At 48.9% G+C, this 20,964-nt stretch overlaps 3 protein-coding genes across 5 annotated transcripts in view; 2 read left to right on the top strand and 1 right to left on the bottom strand.

The window, feature by feature from the left end:
• The window catches only part of LOC117649700 (protein tweety-like), a 31,144-nt gene extending 21,114 nt beyond the window's left edge, over positions 1–10,030 (top strand). The window contains exons 3-13 of one of the 3 annotated variants that reach the window (XM_034392670.1): positions 2,866–3,021; positions 6,594–6,837; positions 6,932–7,095; positions 7,186–7,297; positions 7,376–7,623; positions 7,708–7,803; positions 7,887–7,959; positions 8,053–8,399; positions 8,476–8,577; positions 8,670–8,762; positions 9,740–10,030. In XM_034392670.1, coding sequence (XP_034248561.1) covers positions 6,718–6,837; positions 6,932–7,095; positions 7,186–7,297; positions 7,376–7,623; positions 7,708–7,803; positions 7,887–7,959; positions 8,053–8,399; positions 8,476–8,577; positions 8,670–8,762; positions 9,740–9,884 — 1,500 coding nt within the window. In that variant the 5' untranslated portion in view covers positions 2,866–3,021; positions 6,594–6,717 and the 3' untranslated portion in view covers positions 9,885–10,030. Of the gene's footprint in view, positions 1–2,865; positions 3,022–6,593; positions 6,838–6,931; positions 7,096–7,185; positions 7,298–7,375; positions 7,624–7,707; positions 7,804–7,886; positions 7,960–8,052; positions 8,400–8,475; positions 8,578–8,669; positions 8,841–9,739 lie in introns of all 3 variants that reach the window. The other 2 variants (XM_034392668.1, XM_034392669.1) reach the window with 2 other exon arrangements.
• Positions 10,031–17,175: 7,145 nt separating this feature from the next.
• On the top strand, positions 17,176–19,165 carry LOC117649801 (sorbitol dehydrogenase-like). The gene is made up of 8 exons (XM_034392873.1): positions 17,176–17,335; positions 17,522–17,555; positions 17,643–17,807; positions 17,903–18,062; positions 18,137–18,321; positions 18,404–18,582; positions 18,673–18,797; positions 18,889–19,165. The coding sequence occupies exons 1-8, from the start codon at positions 17,276–17,278 to the stop codon at positions 19,043–19,045; spliced, it is 1,065 nt and encodes a 354-aa protein (XP_034248764.1). The 5' UTR covers positions 17,176–17,275; the 3' UTR covers positions 19,046–19,165.
• On the bottom strand, positions 19,103–20,917 carry LOC117649802 (lymphokine-activated killer T-cell-originated protein kinase). Its single transcript, XM_034392874.1, has 5 exons — positions 20,663–20,917; positions 20,127–20,519; positions 19,895–20,046; positions 19,693–19,819; positions 19,103–19,613 (listed from the first exon to the last, which is right to left on the bottom strand). The coding sequence occupies exons 1-5, from the start codon at positions 20,772–20,774 to the stop codon at positions 19,438–19,440; spliced, it is 960 nt and encodes a 319-aa protein (XP_034248765.1). The 5' UTR covers positions 20,775–20,917; the 3' UTR covers positions 19,103–19,437.
• Positions 20,918–20,964: the final 47 nt, after the last annotated feature.

The raw sequence follows: 20,964 nt of genomic DNA, 5'->3' as shown, positions 1-20,964 counted from the left end.
TGCCGCGGCTCCGAGTGAAAGGATCGCCTCTTTTCTATACCTCTCTGTGATGCTCGCCTCTCTTGTCTCTCGTCTCGCTCTGTTTTTCGTTCCTCTTTATTTTTCTTTCCTCTCCTATTTTTTTTTTCTCCTCATCATTTGGCGTCCTTTGCGTTTGCCCCCGCGCTGCTGGCATCCCCTTTTGCCGTGCCGGAGATGGTATCGACGAGGATGTGCCCGCGGGGTGTGCTCGGCCGCGGGGCTGGCTGCTCTGTCTCTCTCGCACCCATGCGGGGCGATTGCGAGTGCGAGAGAGACAGCGCGACTCTCGGACTCAGTCTGGCTGCGGCATGGGCTGGCTGCGCGTTGTGCCGCGCCGCGCGAGTGGAGTGGAGTGGAATCGGGAATCGGATCGAGTGGAGTGTCCGTGCATGCGACCCGACGACCTGTTGGCCGTCAATTGGCGGGGCAGAACAACGGCAGGCCGGGGCAGGGCGCCTCTTTAGCGGGCAGGGCGTCAGCGCGGCGTCAGTGCCGACCGCCGCCAGCGCCGCCAGCACGCAACAGTGTTGATGTAGAGTTTTGGCGAAAGCGTGCCGGTTGGCCCGGCTTGGCTTGGCCGTCTGGCCACGTGATGGTACGGGATGCACGTCGCTCAAACTGTGGCGGCGCGGGCCGAACTCGGCGGCGGCAAGGGACGGGCACTGCCCTCCCCTCCCCCCTCCCCCCGCACCCCGCGCTCGACCGCAGCACCGGCTTCGGAGTTTGCCCGCCTCCACCGGCAGCCGGCGGGGCGAAGGCTTCGCGTTCTGGCCTGACCTGACGTGCGAGTTTGTGATCTGTTTCGCCGGGGCCTTCCAGAGCCGCGGCAGTGGCTGGCTGGCTGGCTGGCTGGGGCTTTACGGGGACGAAGATGCCCTACAGGGCGGGGCGGGGCGGGGCGGAGCAAAAGCGAGGCTCCTTTTTGCCGCCGCCGTTTTTCAGGGCGCGGTTCGTCCCTTTCCTTTTTCTTCCTGCTTTGTTTGCTCTGGCGAGATTTGGCCCGGGCATGACGCCGGGACCGCGTCGCCGTCTCCGGGAGAGGGGGGGGGGGATGGTGGGCCTCGGGTCGCCCTGGCTCCTGGCTCTGGGACGCACCGACCCGTCGAATTTATTTACGAAGTTGGCCCCGCCCTGGGGGGCCTCGGGCAGTGCCTCGGCCGGCGTCTAGGAGTGCCGCGTCGGAACGATCTCTCCCACTCGGGCATTCGCTCCGGGCGCGCACCTGCCTGGCCTGGCAGTGCCTGCAGAGCCGACTGCAGAGCAGCCCGGGAGAGCCTCGACCGGAGACGGAAGCTTCTCCTCTCGTGTGGCTGTGTGTGTGTGTGGGGGGGGGGGTGTCGGTGTATGTGTGTGTGTGTGTGTGTTAGAGTTTGTGGGGGATGGGTTGGGCCGGTCCCTGGAGTGTCGCTGTGGCGGGGCGCCGGGGCGGCCGGGTCCTCCTAGGCGACGCGACTACGCGACGCGCCGTGGGTGTTTTAGAAAAGCCAGGGTGACAGGCGGGGGCGCGAGACGGGGAAGAGGGGCGCTAGCGGCGAGGCTGGCAGGCGGGCGGACCCCCGCGCACTCGCGCTGTGTTGCCATGACAACTTCGCGAGCCTGCAGTAGGGATGCGAAGGCGGTAAATTACCCGGTAAACTTACGGTAAATTACGGTAAATAACCGTAATTTACCGAAGAGCCGAAAAATCGGTAATTAACGGTAAAATTCGAATTTTTCGGTATTTTGCAATATACAGTTTCAATTCTCCCCTAAGGAAAACCTTATTAGAAACGCTCAAGCCATTTTCTGAAAAGGGTGACGCACTTAGGTGACGCATTTAGGTAAGCAAACCTGCTACACACCTATTAAAGGTATCTTGCAAATGGCTGTAGATACGTAGTGTCGGCGACACTACCATTTAATCAGCGTCAAAAGTTCACTCAACAAAGCGTTTCTTATATTGTACATTGATCTTCAAGAGATAATGTTTTGAACACTTGAACACTCCGCGGCATGTCCCTTACTCAAAGGATATTTCGCGGCCCTTTGACAAGGAACTGTCCCTATCCATAGGACTGGCCATTTCATGGGGACCGTCCCTATACCAAGGGCCGCGAAATATCCCTTTAGTTAGGGACGTTTGTGTTTTTCCTTGGGAGTGTTTCTTTTGAACTTCTCAATAGATTTAATCATTTCTGACCCAAAAAAAAAACCCTGCTTACTACTTAGTTTCAACAAAATCACTAAAATATAGCACACCATTTAAAAGAAAAGAATTTTACCGTTTTTTACCAAAATTACCGGTAATTTACGGTAATTTACCGTATTTTACGTAATTTTGAAAATTACCGGTAATTTTGCATCCCTAGCCTGCAGCAGCCTGCAGCCTGCGAGAGGAAGGACCCCCTTTTGTCGTCAGGTACGACTCGACGGGGCCGCCGGCCCGTCTCTTTGACTCTGCAGACTGACTCCGAGGGAGTCGCTTTGTCGTCGCTCCGTCTCTCTCGCACCTGTGCGTGACACCCCATGAGTGCGAGAGAGACGGAGCGACGAAAACGGCTCTCGGAATGAGGCTGCCGCTGCAGTGCGGCGGCACAATGCACGGCGGCGCTCTATTCTCGCATTCTCGCGTCATGGAGCGGGAGTGGATCTCGGAGTGGATGGAGATGGGGGCGGCCAGCACCGGAGTGTGCCTGCACTGCAAGGCAAGGGGGAAAGGAAACGAAACTGGGAGCGAGGCGAGGGAAAAGTGGAGTGCGCCCCGTCGCTGCATCGCTGCACTTGCAGTGCACTTGCTTGTCAACATTTGATGCACCGCGTCGCCCTGCTCCGCCCTGCTCACCCGCGTCGCTTGTGTCATTGCAGGTCCACCTGGTAGCGGCGTGGCGGGGCGTGGTGGCGTGGCGCGGCGGCATGGCCGGTGTGTCCCCCGACGTCCGTCACCATGGCGATGATGGTCACCGGGCTGGCGTCGACGGGCCCCGAGGGGTGGCGGCCGCGGACCCGCCGACTGCGCAGATGGTACGTATATAGTGTAGTGACTCGCAGTGTTGTCGTTTCGTGGGACTGCGTGCACTGGCCGGGACTGGCCGGCGAGCAGGCCGGCGGCAGACCGATTCCGAGAGTCGTTTTCGTCGCTCTGTCTCTCTCGTACTCGTGGGGCGTGACGTATAGGTGCGAGAGAGACCGAGCGACGACAACGGGCCCTCGGAATGGGTCTACTGCTGGCCTTTGCCGGATGACTCGGCCCTTTGATGTGGCCCTTGCCCCCCGCCCCGCCCCTCTGGCCCCGGTCCTTTTGAACCCCCGGAATGCGGGCGTGTGACGTGCGGGGGGCGTGGCAAGCGTGGCGGGCGTGGCGGCCGGTGGACTGCCGTGAAGGGCCCCCCGAGGGGCCTCCAGGGCCTTCAGGGCCCCGCCCTGTGTCCCTTTGGCTCGCCTTTACCCTGGCCGTGCGTCCCCGTCCCCGTCTTTCTTCCCAGTCAATGAACTCACCTGTCTCGGCGGTTCACAGTGGGCCAGAAGATCGGCGCAGGCGGTCAAAACTCTAGACGCGTTTTGAGCTCCAGAGTCGCTAAATGGGATTCGAACTGAGCGCGTGACCCCACCAATGGATTGCTCTCAGAACGCGGAATTCATTGGTGGGGTCACACGCTCGGTTCGAGTCCTGTTTATCGACTCTGGAGCTCAAAAACGCGTCTTGAGTGTTGACGTCTCTAACGCTAATGGAATTTCCTCGCGCGAAGATTAAACGGTGTGGTGGCTTTGTGGCGGTGTACTTATACGCAGACACGCACCCATCGTGCCCGGACTGTTTGGTCTTTGGTCGGGGATGAGTGACAAACACACAGGCTGGCGGCAGAAATCGATATCTCGGGTCGGTCTTCCTCGTCGTGGTGGACAGTGGGTCGGTCAGGCGGTCGCCCCTCTCCCTACCTGCCGATTCCCTACCCGACGATTCGGCAGAGTCGTTTCGTCGCTCTGTCTCTGTCGCACTCATGGGACTCTCCGCAAGGCTGCAAGAGAGACAGCGACAACCGGCCGGCGCGCCGCCTTGCGTCTGGAGGAAATGGGAAAGCCACGGGCACTGTAAAAGTCTAAAACTGAACGGCCCCGGAAACGACTGCGTGCCTGTGCCGGCCTGCGCGCAGGGAAAGTGGCATAAACGCCGGGCGGCGCGGCGCCCCTGCGTTTCAAGGTTCCCGGGGCAAATTTTGGTCGAGAGGGAAGGAAAGGCTCGGCGCCGCGGCCGGAATGGATTATTTATGGTGCGGCTATGAATTGGCGTGGCGCGGCGCGGCGGGGGCAAGGCGAGGGGGCGTAAGTGAAGCGCGCGGGGGCGGGGCAGGGGGGGGGCGGTAATCCCATTTGAAAAGCGCGGTCCAAGAGGGGGAAGGGAGGGGGCATGGCTGTGCTTTGTGCGTGCCGCGCGCCGCCCGCCGCCGCCATGCGTGGTGCGGTGCAGTCTGAACAGGAAACGGTCACTTGAATCAAACGGTTTACACAGGGCTCCGCGCAGCTCCGCGCAGCTCCGCGCGCCGTTGTCTCCAGTTTCAGTGGCTGGTGCCCGCTGCTGCTTGCCGGGTTGTCAGCCCCGCCCTCATGAGGGCAGCGGGGCAGCGGACGCGCCGAGGACGTGTCGGGTTAATTAAATCACGATGACGTTAAATGAGACTAAGCTCCGAGAGTCGTCGCTCTGTCTCTCTCGCACCTGTACGGGACGCCCCGCGAGTGTGAGAGAGACAGAGCGACGCTCGGAATCAGCCTGCAGCTCCGAGTCGGGCCGCGGGCCGGGCATGTCTCCGGTGCCGCTGTTGCGACGCTGTTGCGGTCGGTAGGGATGCTTTACGTCGCGTTACGGAGTGTTAATTATTTCTGGGACGAACTCTCTGCCTTGCGACCGTGCTTTGCAGTCCGTGTTGTGCGCGGTGTGTGCAGGCCATGCAGGCCATGCAGGGGCGCAGGTCTACCCAGTTAGGGACGAGGAGTGTGCGCGCCGTTGTTCCTTTTGTCTTTGTCTCACTGCGCGCTTTGTGTACTTCCCTCTTCGTCTTTTCCCCTCTTCTTTTTAATTTCCCCCGCTGCCGTGGCGTCGGTAAGAAAGAAGCATACACTGCAAGCAAGCAAGCGCACACCCGCATCGGAGGGGGCAAAGCCCTCCGTCGCTCTGTCTCTCTCGCCCCCCTCGGAGCGCCCCATCCATCCCGTGAGTGCGAGGGAGCCGGCGAGCTATGTTCGGAGTCAGCCTGCAGGGGCAGAGTCCCCAGCCCGGCTCGGGTCCCCGTCTCGCTGCGACGCGGCGTCGCGGCGCGTTTTGGACGGAAATACTCGTCACCGCCCCATTGCCTGCCGCTCCCCGTCCAGTCGAACGTCGCATGGCTGCAGTGCAGACTGGTTCCGAGAGTCGCTTTCGTCGCCCTGTCTCTGTCGCGCTCCTGGGGCGTCCCCTATCGGTGCGAGAGAGACAGAGCGACGAAAACGTTTCTCGGGACCAGTCTGCTGTGGCTGTCCCCGGGACGGGCGGCAGGCTGCCTACTCTGAAGACTGGCAAGAGGCTCGTTTGCTGCTAAGGTGCTTGGCGCTGGCGGGCCGTCCCCTGTGCCCCGCAACACGTTAGACTCTCGATCCGTCGATTTGTAGTGGAGTGCGCTGCGGCGGCGGCGCCACGGAAGAGGCGCGGGGGAGCCTCTCTCTTGCCTCGCCTCCTCGAAAAGAAAAGCGACAACACTCGGCGCGGCTCGGGTCGCTCGCCCTGCCTGCCTGGGCCCACTCGGCGCCCTCGCTCGCGTCCCTCTTCATCCCTTGGTTTCGTGCTCTCCGCCTGGAGAGGCGAGGAGGCGGAGTGCCTCCCTTGTCCTTCTCGCGCCCTTGCGGGACGCCCCGCGAGTGGGAGAGCAAGACCTCACCCTTCTGGGCCTCGCGGTGGCGTGTGTCGTCCTCACCACTGTCGGGCTCCAGTCCTGCCCGGTGCACTTGTTCGTCGTGACTAGCGCGTCGTCGGCGTGGTGGCGCTCCGCGTCGCAGGTCGCCGCCCCGCGTCCGACGGCGACCCTTCGCTCTGCGTCGCGCCGCCGCCAAGCCCGCCAAGCCCTCGCACGGCGTGGCGGCGCGCGGCGCGGAGGGTGGCGGCGGCGCGGGACGCGGGACGCGGGGTGGCGGCTGGGCCGGGGCGGCGTAAGGCGCATGGCGGCGCGGCGGTAGGCGTGGTCGCGGCGATCGATGGCGTGGAGTGGCACTGGCACGGCCGGCACGGCCTGACCACGGCGAGGACCTGCTTGGCCTGCTTGGCCCTCGGCTTGGCCGGCCGGAGCTTCGGCTTCGGCCTCACCGGCTTGCCCTGCCGGACTGCAGCACCGCAGCATACGCTGCAGAGGCTGCTACAATTTATTCATTTATTTTGCCCATTTATTATTTCCCATGCCCCAGCATCTGATTGACTGGAGACGAGAGTGGCCGCCGGAATCTCCTCAGTCCAATTTTTCTATCGTTGTCGTCTTAATCCATGCAATAGGATTAGAGTGTCATGCAAGACCGAGCTGTCGTTTTGTTTCGCCGAGGACGAGGGCGCTAACGCAGGCTGTCTTGTGTTGCAGAATGCCTAGGCCGTGCTCCAGGTTTGGGACCCACCCCACCCCCGCGCTGTCTCTGCGAGTGACTGGAGACTGAGGCCGAGGCTCGTCCACACACCCAGCCCCAGCCGGCACCGCAGAGGGCAAGATGGCGGGCGACTACCAGCCCCCCTTGGTGGCGGTGCTGCTGCACAACCTGCCGCATCTCAACATTCGCCTGCACCTCATCAACTCGACGTTCGCCCCCGAGAACGAGCTGTACCTCGAGGTGAGTGTTTTTCTTTTTGTGTGTTTTACTCTCCCGGCTCAGCTCATCTCTAGTGTTGGACTGGAATTCATTTTTTGTTTTTGTGTTGTTGCAGTCTTTGGGCATCTTGGCGTTCATCCCCGCAGCATGCCTAATTTTAACACTCTTGATTTTATTAATGTACTTCCTCTCAAGATGTTGTGATCGGAAACCGAGGCGCAAGCGGACCATCACCGCTTGCAAATGGGTCACTATTGTGTTTGTCGTGTTACTTGCGTGGTATGTACCTGACTTTAATATTAATACTTTTGATGAATTTCTTGAGCTAATGCTGACGTTAAAATTCTTGATTTTTCTTTTTCATTTTAGGGCTGCTGTTGCTGCATGTCTCTACGGCAATCATGAAATTCATGAAAAGATGGTGGAGGTTTTGGATGGTCTAAAAGGAATGGATAACACTGTAAAAGACTTGGAGATCAAGGTAATGTGTTTTATTGAGCTTTTTTTAAAGTTCTGTCAATGTCATAAAAGTGTGACTTTTCTATTATCAAATTTGCAGACGGAGAGGTTGAAGGAAATCCGGACAGAAGCCCGACATCTCTTGGATCCCCTACAGACCAGATTTAGAACCCCACCATCTCAAACTTCTGACACTCGTCATGTGGAACTTGGGAAGGAAATGGAAACACTTGCTAATTTCGTTGACAGTGATGACATTTACAAAAAATTCACAAGCATCAACCGGTCTATGCATATGTTCAAACTACGATGGCTTTACAATCCTCTGGGTAAAGTCGAACTAATCAGGTAAAATTGTTTGTGATAAATCACTAAATTTCAAAAATAATTATTTTAGAATTGTAACTAACAGGTATTTACCTCTTTCCACAGGTGGATTGGTACAATGGGTCTGTGGGGTTTGCTGGTCATCTTCTGCCTTATTTTGCTCATTGGCATGTGCAGACATTCCAGGTGTACCTTAATCACGTAAGTAGAAAATGGAACTTGGGCTTCTTCGATTTGCTCTGTAAATGATTGACAACTCTTTCTAATTTTCCAAATTCCTGCAGGTTTTCTGTGTGTGGATTGCTTGCCGTCATTGTGTGCTGGCTCCAGGCATCTCTTTATCTAATTGGTGCAGTGGTATGTAATTAACCCATATTACCCTAAAAGAAATTAATTTTCAATTCAACTGTTTTCTTTAGTTCAAAGTTTTGTCTTTTTGTAATGTTTTAGGCTATAGGAGACTACTGCATGCAACCTGATACTTACCTTGAAAGTCGAGTACATAATGTTGAAGATGCAAAGGTTCTTGAGTATTATATGAGGTGCCCTCGAGCTCCTAATCCATGGGGAGGAGTTCTGAACCAAACTCGTGATGGCGTCAACACTGCAGTCAAGAGCTTCAAACGTTCTACTCAAATCTCAGATCAACTTTACCCTGATCAAAAAGACAAAATGAATCATCTTGGTGATCAAATGAACAAGCTGGCCTTGATGGTCCCTGAACTGCAGCGGCAGCTGGAGTGCAAAGTAATTTACCCTCACTACATATCAAGCACACGAATCTGCCATAGAGGATTGTAAGTTTTTCCTTCCCGCCTTGCTGTGGTCTGTGCTTTCTTTCATGTAACATTGGCTAATGACTTTCCTTTGCAGGTATGGCCTTTGTTTCATGTTGCTTGCAAGTGCATTGTGTGGAATCTGCTTTACAATTCTGTTCTGGGTGGACTCTCACACTTGGATTTATCTTGGCAACAGGTACGTTAAATTTTGAGTATTTTAAATTTGTAAATTAAGAACTCATTACAAATAGTATTTTTTTAATGATTATTTTGTTTATTTTATTACAGGAAAAATTATCAACAAGTTGATGGGCAAGATCCATACCTGCCACCAACAGCAGCATCTCAGGCCATTGCAGCACGCACTCTGCGAAGCCAAGGGTCGTACGGCAGCTCAGGCTTGTTTCGCCATAAAATGCTGCATGATGGGGCGCTGCACGCAGCCTCACAGCACCTGCTGTATGTGTCGAATGCATGTGTAGTATTACTACCATTCACATTCAATTTAAATCCTCAAATGAAATACCAAAATTCCTGGACTTGGATAATAATGCTGTTATCAATAGCTAGGATCTGAAGCAATTCTTTCCAAAGGAAAATTCCTGTGCAAACTGTGTGAATTTTGGGTGTTGCTTCCATGTTCAAAAATATTCTATCTGGTTCGTTTCAATCAAAATCTTAGCAAGGCAGTTGTTACAGCAGAATTTTATGAGGAATTCCGACACTTTCAAGTTCTATGCTGTGTCTAAAAAATGGTGGTAATGTAAAAGTAAAGCTGCTAGCGCTAGCAAGTACAATTGAGACTTGAGTGGTAGACATTAGTTTGTTTCTACCATTCAGTATAATATTTATTTATCTTTTACATTAATTTGGTTGTTTAACTTACTGTAGCCTTATTTTGGTATGCTTGATTAATTTCATTTTTAATTTATTGATTTTTTTAAGCTATTAGCTCTGAAACATTTAGTTCATTGATATAATTTATTTCTTGCCCTATGGTAAAGCTAACAAACAGTGAACCTTAGTCAGATGCTATCTTGTAGGTTTATTAAAACCCATCTGTTGATTCTGTAATGTTCACATTTTATCTAAGCTCTGAATCCTTAAAGTTTGATTGCTTTTGCTTAAATATTATGTTTTTTTCCTATTTACCGACTTAAGTGTGGTAGTGATGTGTGTGTTTGTAGTAGTAGCTTAACTTTTTTCAAAATTTTAGTTTAATTTTGTTCATTAACTTGGTATTTCTTTTGTGCCGCAACTGAAATATGTTGTTTCTTTAGTCTCCGACCATGTTATTTGTCTGTGAAGTTATGCGCTGTGTAACTATGTAATTAACAGTGACGTTTGTCGTTTTGCAGAGATGGGAGAGGGTTTCGCGACGAAAAGTCCCAGCACGGTGGCATTCATCCGGGCGGAAGCGATGCCCTACCAGGACCCAACCATGGGCAGTACGCGACTCTGAGCAAGCAGTGCAAAACGCTAGAGTCATCAGACTTCTACTGAGGCAACGCCCACCGCTCCGGGGCCCAGACCCTCGAGCGACGACCCCTCCCTGCAGTCCCTATTCCCCGTCCGCCGTCGGTGAGCTTCGTGTCCACCGCGTCGGAGCAGCGCGAGCGCGCCTCGCGGGGCAACGCGGCCCCCCTGGGCGCCACGACGCCCGGCCAGGGCCAGGCCCACCAGGCCCACCAGGCGCCGTCCGCCGGCTCGGGCCCACTGCCCAGCGCCGCCGACGACCCCGTGGGGCCGGCCTTGGCGTACGCGGGCCGCGACGGCCGCGACATGCCCTCCTTGGCGTCCTCGGCGTCCAAGCAGGAGCACGCGGCCGCGCACGCGCACTACGGCACGCACCGCTCCATGGACCAATACGGCACGCTGCGCTCCACTGGCCATTACGACGGCCAGGCCCAGCACGGCCAGGGCCAGCGCCACGTGGACCACTACGGCACGCACCGGTCCGCCGACATGCACTACGGCACGCACCGGGCCGCGCACGGCCACGCCGACGGCATGCACTACGGCACGCACCGCTCGGCCGACCACTACGGCACGCACCGCTCTGCCCACGGCGCGCCCTACGGCGCTGGCCACGGTGCGGGTGCGGGCCACGGCGCGGCGCACGGCCACGGGCAGGCGGCCGGCAACGCGTACGGCACCATGCCGGCGCACGCGGCGCACGCCGGCCACTACGGCACGCAGTCGCAGTCGCAGTACGGGACGCACCGGTCTGCAGGGGACCTTCAGCAACAGCAGCAGCAGCCGCTGCAACAACATGGGGTTGTACATCGTTCGGGAGACACCGCTTACTACGGAACGCACCGCAGTCGCTACGCGATCACGGAGTTGTAAAGGGTTTCAATTTTTGATAAGGTTTATCTGAAGCTGTCTTTTTGATCTCTCTTTCTATGTAATTTTCTGTAAGTCAAAGTATTCACTTGTCGAGGAAAAGAGAGAGAAGAAGAGATGTGTACCTTTTGCAAGTTGTGTTTTCGGGCAGTTGGAGACAGGTGGGCTTTGATGTTGTCTTTGAGTCAGTAGTTTTAGTGAAATGGTTCTGTGCCTTCTCTTGATTGAGGAGGACACTGCACTGCCAAGTACTATACGTACCTACGAATGAAAGTAGTCTGCCTGGTGCAGACTGGCACAAGCAGTCTGCTTGTTTGAACTTAAAGCTGTGTCATTCACTAGACATTCTCAGCTTTTAAAATTTGGTTGTTATTTTTATTTTTTTGGAAATATGCTTGTGTGTCTGTGGAAAGTGACATTGTTAAGTTATTTGATGATAATGTATTTTAGCTATAGTGTTTTTTTTTGTTTTTTTTTTCCCCCTTTCTGTCAGCATTTTTGTTATACCAAAGGCTGCATAGGTGTATGTGGAAAGTTTTAATAAAACCTGTGATTTTACTTGCCTCTCTGTAAAATTGTAAATATTTTAAGCCCTAATTTCTGTGGACCTTCTTGTATCCAACTCATCTTTGTCAAGATAGGTGGATTTTACCACAGTTACTCAATGGTTCTCAAGGGGTTTTGGCTATTTTAGCTAGTATGTTTACCCATTTGTATTGGACGGCTTGACCTCCTTACTTTACTCCTTTACAAGGCATCATTTGTGGAGAACAAATGTCAGCTGCTGTGCATGAGGAAATTATGTACCTTGTCCCTCACTCAAAGGTTCTGGGGTTATATTCAATCAAAACTGGTTGTCCGACATTTAATTTATTTATCAGCATTAGAGGTTATAGAAGTACGTCTGTTTAAATTGAATCATAATTTCACTGTAATTTTTTTCATGCATCATTTATGTGGCACATAATTAGTGCCATAACTTTGTGTGATAGACTTTAACTGTAATCATGTGACCGTCAAAACTTCCAAGCATTTTGTTGTTCTTACTAGGGCACAATCAATTGTATGATACTTCAACATTTTCATTATCCTGCTAGTCATAATATTAACAAGTTGCAGCCATATACACCTCTTTAGGTAATCTCATCTAAGAAAAATCTTTTCTAGTATTAAGACTGTCTAAGTTGAACCAGCTGCATACAAAATATAGTTTTTGTATCTTGAAGTCCTTTTGGGTAGCTCCTAGAATAATTATTAGGCTGCGCATACGTGAAATTCAGTCAACCGAGAATGTGGGTGTTCTTGCAATTCCTCAGGCATCCTTATTTCATTCCTCTGAAATTTGGTTACTAACGAGAATATTAATCCAAGAAATAGCGACGATGTGAGCTTTCTTTCAAGCACTGCCTGGGGCTACTGTATCATCAAGAGCAAATTTCCCCCTTGATTTAGTTCTAAGACTTCTTAAACTGCAAAGACTAATTGAGGTTGGTATCCTTATCAATTGTTCAATTACATATATTGCAGTGTTTCTAGATGCTCATATATGGGATTTATAAAAAGTTAATTAGTCACTGCCGCATGTGACTGACAATTTCAGGTCCATTTTACTGTCATTTTTATCCTTTTAAAATTTATCAAATCATTAATCACATTCCACCTGTACTTTGAATCATCATTTTCCTTTTAAACTAGTTCAAACAAAGATAGATAGTCAAGAGAAAAAAGAGGCATAGTGTTAGTTTTTGTGTTTGTTAAAAATGGGCCATGGATTGTTTTTGATGATTTTTGGGGACCTCTGTGAAAGTTTAATACTGTGCCCATTCTGTTTCTTCCTTTTGAAAGTTTATAAAGAAGTGAGGTCCTCTCTCAATGTACTGTAGTGCATCACAGAAATCAAAATTATCTTTACCTTACCATACTACGCAGATTAGAATTATTTACTATTAATGTACAGGAATAGACTTCTAATGTACATTTTTATCACTTTAAAGCAAAGGAAACATCTGCAAATGACAACCTGGAAGAGCAAACATCTTGCTATTTTTTATTTAGAAAAGTGAAATTTTTGAGTAGGTATGTTCTTGGTACCTACATTTGGTTTCCTTGTCCGTATACTGGACATTTTATAAATGCAACAATATGTTACATATGGTACTATGAAGGCAAAGTCTTAGTAGGGTTTCAGCCTGAATTGATTCAATGTACATTAATGTAAAGATTGTCTTTATTTCAAAAAACAATTAAGTCTTTTTAAAACTATTTTAAAAAGAATATTTATTTGAGGTTTCCTCTTGCAACAGCCTTTGAAGGTAAATTGTAATAAATGAGTGACTGTGTTAGTATTAGAGATAATGTGAGTATGTTTGTGTTTGTCCGAGGTCATTGGAATGTGTGTGTTTGGTTTGTCCTGCTTATGACCATCAAAAGTACAATAGATGACTTCAATATTCTTGAAAAAGCTTTGAACAAGAACTTCTTTTCCTTTGGTATTTACTCGCATGGAAACAAAAGTCGGGGAAAGCAACCCAAAGGTTGAATGGGTACAGTAAAGTGGAGTTGCAATGATGTTTTTATTTACTATCAAAGCAGGTAACTTGGGTAACATAGGATGCATGCCTCTATCTTTATTTGAGGATTAAGATCTGTAAGAGAATAGAAGATGTCTTAAAATCCAAGTTGGCTGCTTTGGCAGTAAGTTTAAATTTTATTATGGAGACACAGTTGATATTGACCGAGTACCTATCCTCAACCTGCACTTCAATTTTCTTCTTGTTTTGGCCTAACATTTATTAAAGTAAGGATGTCAGGAAGCAGTGATAAATGTATCAATGTTAAATGTTTAGGAAAATTGTTGGTACTTATTTCAGAGCTCATTGAATTTGATGGATGATGTGCCAAAGTTAAAGCTTAAGACACTGACCTGGAAGGAATGTGGTTCAAGAGTGAGATAGATATTTACCAGCGGAATGATGCATCCATCACCCGTATTCAGGGAAGCAAGACATCTTTTGTCCATCACCTAAGGAATCACACACTAATTAATACCTATTAAGTGAATACTCTACAAACATAATGTGATAAATGTTTGATTCTTTTTCTTGCCTCTTTCCATATAAATTATATGCTCTCTTTTTGTATCTTGTGGGAGTGTAGGAATATGTTAGGTCGAGAAAGCTCAGCTCAAACCTTTACTGTTGATTGAAAAGATTTTGCGGGTGTAAGTTTGGCCTATTGTGTCTTCGTTTGGTCCCAAAGCTGTTTTCTTCCTTTCTTTTTGTCACCGATTCAATACACTACCATGTAATCATCAACCCTTGATGTTATGTTTTATTATTATTTTGTTAGAATAAAGAGATGTGTTTAATTGTGAAATATCTGAGGTTGTACAACCTAATGTGATAACTTCGTTCACTTCAAACGGCCTTCATTCCCTTATCTAACTGTCAACAGGTGTGTGCACATAGAGGTAATTGTCTTGAAGTACAATCAAAATGAGATTTATTGAGTATGGGATTGTTTTGTACTGTATACTGTTGAGGAAAGGTTGTGATGTGTAAATATTCAATTTAGGAACACATCCTGATGTTTAAGGTTGTCTACTAAATTTGTTTTATTTTGAAAGGAAACTTTGATGAAGCACAGACCTATTGCACTGCTCCAACCAAGGAATACAGCGTACATTTGAGTTTCTTCACACTGCTCATTCTTCTTAAAATTAATGGTCCAAACAATTGCCAAACATTGTGTACTACTGTATTATAAGATTGTGCTTTGAATAATGTATGTGTTTTTGTTGTTATTTTTTTTTCCAAAAATTTTGTTTAATGAAGCATTTTTTTAAAAAACTGATTGTTCATTTGTGTGTTACATAATCAAGCATTTGCAAAACATACAGTTACCGTTTATGATCAGTGCACTTTTTTGCTTCTCTCATCTACAATTATTCCAGTGGTTCTCCATAATTTTGTGCTTTCTTTTATCTTTGTGGACCCTGCAGATGCATTGAGTAAGTTTATGAAGGTTTTACTGTGCAGATGCAAATGTGAGATTATATTTGTGACATGTATTTTGCCAATCTTCCTTTAAGAAAAGTCCTAAGGAATTGATGTTACAGAGGAGAATTACTAAAATTATAAGAAATTATTACGTACTCTCTAAAGCAATTAATTTATGGAGATTCAGCATGATTATAACTCTTCAAAATTATCACCACTCAACACAGTTCTGATGGAAAAGAGAGGAAAATATTCTACTGTAAATAGGACATAGAGTAGCTCAGACTAGTCTGACAGGTGACTTCAATAATATATGCCAATATGCCTAGAAATAAATTGACTATCAGTTACAATTCATGAACATACTTCTGACACTAATTAGGAAGCACAATACGCAAACCTTATTTGTGTTCTCAAAATGATCGTTGAAAATAAATCCTTGTTGAAAAGTTTCCTCAATTCCTCTGATTTATTTTCCCCCGCCCTACAAGTTTGTGGACGGTCCCTGCACTACAATCAAGTCGAGTGCACTAGGCGGGTCATGTGTCAGCGAGTCAGCGCCACTTGCCTCCAACGCCACCAGCTTGAGAGCAGAGCATCCTTATCCAACCCGTATCGGCGCGAGGCTGTCACTGCCACTGTTTTGCCCCCTTTTCTGCCCCCGCGAACGAAGATACTACAAATCTCTATCTCGGCAGGGCAAACCTTTGTCATCGAAAGAGCGCGGTGCCGGGCCGGGCTGCCCGGCTGAGTTGGGGATATTCGGTGATTCGCGCTGATTCACAGTTTCCGACGGTGTGCACACACTACGGCGTTTGGCGGCTTATCGGCCCTCTCTATCTCTATTTGGGCGAGCCATAGGATCAAAACAACACAAAGACGCGTCTTGGCAGACTGGTTGCCTACCACGCGAGTCGAAAGGGATGCCTACGTCCCCGGCGGCGGCACGCCACCATCTCACATCAACAAGGCGACTGTGACAGACAGAGCTTGTGGTGGCGTCGGCCTTGAAAGAGAAGCAAAGACGCGGGCTCCTGCAGAAAACACCAAACACACCGAAAGGCCAACATCGCACATATTTCATGTATATTTTAAGAACTCTATAGTGAACTGACAGACGCGTCACGGCGCTAAAGCCCGAATGCCATTCCAAGGAATGGAAAGACCTCTGTCGTTTTTCAACGCCGCGCGGGTGCGAGTCCGCAGACTTGATAGGTAAACAAGTTTCAAGGTCGCGAGGTACCGTATCAAGCTTGTTGATCATCCGCGGCAGTGGCAGTCAGTCTCTATCTCCCTCCCTCCCGCAGAGCGCCCGTATGGCCACGTCAGGCCACTTGTACCAGGACTCTAAGTTCTTTTGTCAACTCATTTTCAAGGCCGGCGTCATAACTCGTAAAACCACAAGTTAAGACAGTGTTAACAACAAAACATGAAATATTTTCAAATTTGCAAATAGAACCGTAGCTATGCCAGGGAATGACCAGACCGCACGTTGCGATCGGTTCGCTGCACTGGCGCGGCCACTCTGTCCAATGCTCACGTTATTTTTCGTGCAGATTGTATTTACACTGTTCTCTCTTTTTCGGGTCTTGCTTGCGCAACGCCGCTGCCGCCTCAACCAGGCAGATAAATTTAAGCGTCACTGGGCGGGCGGAACTCGTCTGATTTCGAGAAGAGCGGTGGCTCGCAAAGCAACGCATTCGCAACCAACTTCTGATTGAGGAACTTTCAAGAGCCCCATTCCGTTCCGAGGGGTGTGCAACAACCCGCATAAGGCATGTAATGTCCTCTAGACGAATGACAGCCCAGGAAGTGGAGTGGAGTTGGAGTGCCTTCATCAGCAAACAGCCTGACAAGCTCGAATGCCGCGGGATGCGCACGACGGAGACTTGGCTGCCTCCGAACAGAGTGCTTTCGTTGCTCTGTCTCTGTCGCGCGCATGGGGCGTTCCGCAAGCGTGCGAGAGAGACAGAGCGACGAGGCACGGTTCGAAATCAGCCCGTTGTTGCTGTGCCCTCGCAAAGGGACGCACCTTAATTAGCACCGCGCCGAGCAGCTCGCCGTCTTGCTGTGGCGTTGCCACCCCAACTTGCCGACGGCTAGGGTTCTACATGCCGGGAAAAACGTTAAAAATATAGCATAAAACTGTTTTTCCCGGGAGCTCCTCAGCGTGGGGCCCAGAGGAGCGAGAGCACCGCGGTACCTTCCTGGTGGTACAGTAGATGCTGGTACTTCCCCCCTTCCCGCTGCCCTCGCAAACTACAGTACCTTTGCACATCTGGCGCCATGGGGGGCGCCCCACGCCTCCAATCACTATCAGCCTGTGAAGTAGACTGCAAGCGCAGCACCGCCCCCTCCACAGGACGGCCGCCGGGTCAGCAGGGCCAGGCAGGGCCGACCGACCGCGCCACGCCGCGCCACGCCCCGCACGCCCAGCCAGAGCTGCAAAACACAGGGACCAACCAGCCAGCTGGCGAGCCACACTCCTCACTCTTGAGCGGCGAGCGATCGAGTTGACTACCGGCAGCCCACGAGGAACGACGCGTCGACATGGCACCCAACACGGAGAACCTGACCGCGGTGCTGATGAAGAAGGATGACCTCCGAATGGTGAGGACAATGTCCCTTCTTTCACCCTTGAGGAGGGGGTGGACCAGAGGGTTACTGGAGCCAACAACGTTCTACTGGTTACATCAAGCCCTTGGAAAGAGCTCTGGTGGCGGAGTGTTTGCTGCCGCAGTTCAAATTGCAAAACTGCTGAACACTTTTATTCACAATTAATTCTTTTCTTTCTAGGAACAACGTCCCATTCCGGAGCCCAAAGACGATGGTGAGTCTCTTTCTGTTTTTTACGAATATTTCATCAAATCCAATTCTAGGAGACATTATTAAGCCAACAGTAATATTTCTCTTCCAGAGGTACTTCTGAAAATGGGATGTGTCGGCATTTGCGGATCTGACATCCACTATCTTGTACACGGCAGTTGTGCAGGATTCGTTGTCAAGCAGCCTATGGTTATTGGCCATGAGGGCAGTGGAACTGTTGCCAAGGTTGGCAAAAATGTGAAAAATGTCAAGCCTGGTATGTTCAACTGGGTCTTCCAAGAAGTTTCACTATCAGGTACTTCAAATATTATATTAAAATTGAAAATACTGAAAACTTGTTGTTTTTTACAGGAGACAGAGTTGCTATTGAACCTGGGGTCCCTTGCAGAAGATGTGAATTCTGTGTTAAGGGTGAATACAACCTGTGTCCAAACATATTCTTCTGTGCGACACCTCCTGATAATGGTAATCTCTGCCAATACTACACACATGATGCCAGTTTCTGCCACAAGTAAGTTCTGGGTAGCCACAAAGCTGACATCAATACCAAAAGAACCTTTTGATTCAAGCTCACATTTACTTTAGATTACCGGACAACATGTCTCTTGAAGAGGGTGCCATGATGGAACCCTTATCCGTTGGCGTCCATGCCTGCAACCAGGCCAACATCAAATTTGGTGACAACGTCTTAATTACAGGCTGTGGTCCAATCGGTCTTGTAAGCCTGCTTGCAGCCAAAGCTATGGGTGCCACCAAAGTAATCATGACTGGTTAGTACAGTAAAGTAGGAAATTTATCAGGTTTTCAAAGAAACAAACTAGGTAATTAAATTTTACTTCTCCAATAATGCAGATATTGTGGAACACCGTATGCAAATTGCTCTGAAAGCTGGTGCAGATGCAGTAGTGGATGTTTCAAAGGGAACAATCGATGATCATACTGCACAAATTAAGAGTATCTTTGGTGGAGAACTTCCCAGAGCAACATTGGACTGCACTGGTTTTGAGGCTAGCATGCGTTTGGCAATTAATGTAAGTGCACACTCTCTAAATGATATAAGAAATTTCATTGTGCAGCTGCCTTATCAACTATTCATGTTAATCACCTTTATTTCTTTGAAGAGCACCAAACCAGGAGGAATCATTGTTCTGGTCGGCATGGGCTGCAGCACTGACATGAAACTGCCCCTGACTGCTGCTCTCAGTCGGGAAATCACCATCAAAGGGGTGTTTAGGTACCGCAACTGGTATGTAAACCACTATGTATTTACAATTAACATGCCAAATTCTTTCTTGTGAGGAAACCAGCTTATAGAGCATTTTCTTTCTACCAAACAGCTACCCTACAGCAATCGCAATGGTCTCCAGTGGAAAAGCTAATGTAAAGCAGTTCATCACACACAACTTTAACTTGGATCAGTCACTTGAAGCTTTCGACACTGCTCGCCATGGCAAGGGCAACCCAGTTAAAGTCATGATCCACTGCTCAAAGTAAAGGGCAGGTTCTTTATACTACACATTCCATTTATCAGAAACAATAATCCAGAAGAGGTCAGATTTGAGCTTGTATTTTTGTACATCAACATTCAAAATAGGAAATAAACCTTGATTTTTACATGGCTGTTTTAAAAATATACCCTAGTCAATAACCTACACACATGCAATATGCTAAAAAAATGTTTCACTATCAACAATAAATAAAATATAATATCCACGGTTATTTAATAGTTAAACATGATTTAAAATTATAAAATAGAAATTAGATTAGAGGATTGGCAATATAAAGTAGGACCAATTAATAAAATTATTTGATCCTGCATCCAATAAGTCTTTAACATGTAAGATATAAAAGAATCCATACTGATTTGATGAAAAATTTTTGAAGGATTACTGGCTTTTATCCATACTGATCGGATTCTCACCTGTCAGATCTTCTAGCCATTCCACTAACATCTCAGCACTTGGGCGAGAATTGGGGTCTTCTTCAGTACAACAGTAAAAAATTTCCATGATTCCGTTATATCCATCGTCAAGGTCCACAGGAGGAAGAGCTGGGCGTGTACCTGAAACATCATAAACATCTTCTAATAGAAATTTTTTTTCACACAACAAAAGAAAATGAAGGATTGCTAGCAAACCAACCAATTCTGTTCTCCAGATCAGCCTCAGTGATGCTTATATCCATGTTGCTTTCTTCAAGATCATCTGTGTGGGGTATCTCAAGGGCTATCATTTCCCAGAGCACAAGCCCAAATGCGAAGATATCAACCTGAGAGGAGACCAAATTTTAATAACAGAACAGTCTACTCATAACAAAGTGCAAAGGAGGGTCAAATGCTACTACCTTAGAAGAGACAGGTTCATCACACAGCCCCGCTGTTTCAGGTGCACTCCATACTGAAGTCCCAACAAAGTTGTCAGGGTCGATAACAGTCCCATCAGCATTCAACGGCATACTCACTCCAAAGTCGCAGATTTTTATTTCTTCAAAGTCTCCTAAATGAAAAATGCAAATTGGTTCATGAAGAAGGAAAGCTACTCCAAAGAAGCAAAACTAATATTAAGTAAGCATTTACTTTTGATAAGGATATTATAAGATTTCATGTCTCCATGCAACAACTTCTTCTGGCGATGCAGGTAATCAAGGCCTCTTGCCACACCAAGAGCTACCTTCAGAATCGTATCAGATTCAAAGGGTCCAGCCTCATCATTTCTTCGATCTTCAATGCGATCTGCGAGTGATGACTCACAGCTTTCCATTGCCAAAGCCATGCGTCCATCTTTGCCAGGGACGCAAGCACGAAAGCCAACAATGTTGGGATGTTTCAACCCCTTCAACAGCTCAGCTTCCTTCTGCAGGCGTTGTTCAAACACCTGAGGCATGTCTCTCTTGTTGAGCTTCTTCAGGGCCCATGGGGATCGGACTGCATCTGGACGAGGAGAACGATCCCATCGGAACACACTGACACCTAAACAAACCAAAACTAATTTGAAAAGAGAAAAAATAAACACAGAGCAAGAGCAACAGAGATAACATGAAGAAATTAAAAAAAATTATCTACATAACTTCTTTCAAATTTTGAAAACAATAATGTAGAAAATTCACACTTACCGGTTCCAAATCCTAGCTTTTTCATGTAAGGGGAGGGTGGAATATTGATAGGAGTTTGGGGCACCTTTGAAACTCTGCTTCTGTTAGGCTTGGGTGTGGAAAAATCGGACATCGTGAGGATAAACAGTGCTAAGAACAAGTTAAGATACGCTCACGCACGCACGCTGCTTTGTTTGTTCCTCCGTTTAGAATTGCGGTTTCAAATTCAAACCAAACAAAAACAAACAACGGAATCGAGCTATCGAAGTTCGTTGTCATTTGTTTTGGGGTTGTAGCCTCGCACAAGGCCTCGTTGTTTGTGA

The sequence above is a fragment of the Thrips palmi genome, unplaced genomic scaffold (genome assembly GCF_012932325.1).
Source record: "Thrips palmi isolate BJ-2018 unplaced genomic scaffold, TpBJ-2018v1 HiC_scaffold_4, whole genome shotgun sequence".
Lineage (NCBI taxonomy): Eukaryota > Metazoa > Arthropoda > Insecta > Thysanoptera > Thripidae > Thrips > Thrips palmi.
Note: the sequence above shows the minus strand (reverse complement) of the source record. Positions and strands in the feature narration are given on the sequence as shown.

Bases quoted from the DNA above. Each gene is read 5' to 3' on its own strand.
- LOC117649801 (XM_034392873.1), top strand. From the start codon at position 17,276: ATGGCACCCAACACGGAGAACCTGACCGCGGTGCTGATGAAGAAGGAT. The intron at 17,808-17,902 runs GTATGTTCAACT...TGTTTTTTACAG, and splicing joins TGTGAAAAATGTCAAGCCTG to GAGACAGAGTTGCTATTGAA. The intron at 18,322-18,403 runs GTTAGTACAGTA...CCAATAATGCAG, and splicing joins CACCAAAGTAATCATGACTG to ATATTGTGGAACACCGTATG.
- LOC117649802 (XM_034392874.1), bottom strand. From the start codon at position 20,774: ATGTCCGATTTTTCCACACCCAAGCCTAACAGAAGCAGAGTTTCAAAG. The intron at 20,520-20,662 runs GTAAGTGTGAAT...TGGTTTGTTTAG, and splicing joins AAAGCTAGGATTTGGAACCG to GTGTCAGTGTGTTCCGATGG. The intron at 19,614-19,692 runs GTTGGTTTGCTA...ATGATGTTTCAG, and splicing joins TGATCTGGAGAACAGAATTG to GTACACGCCCAGCTCTTCCT.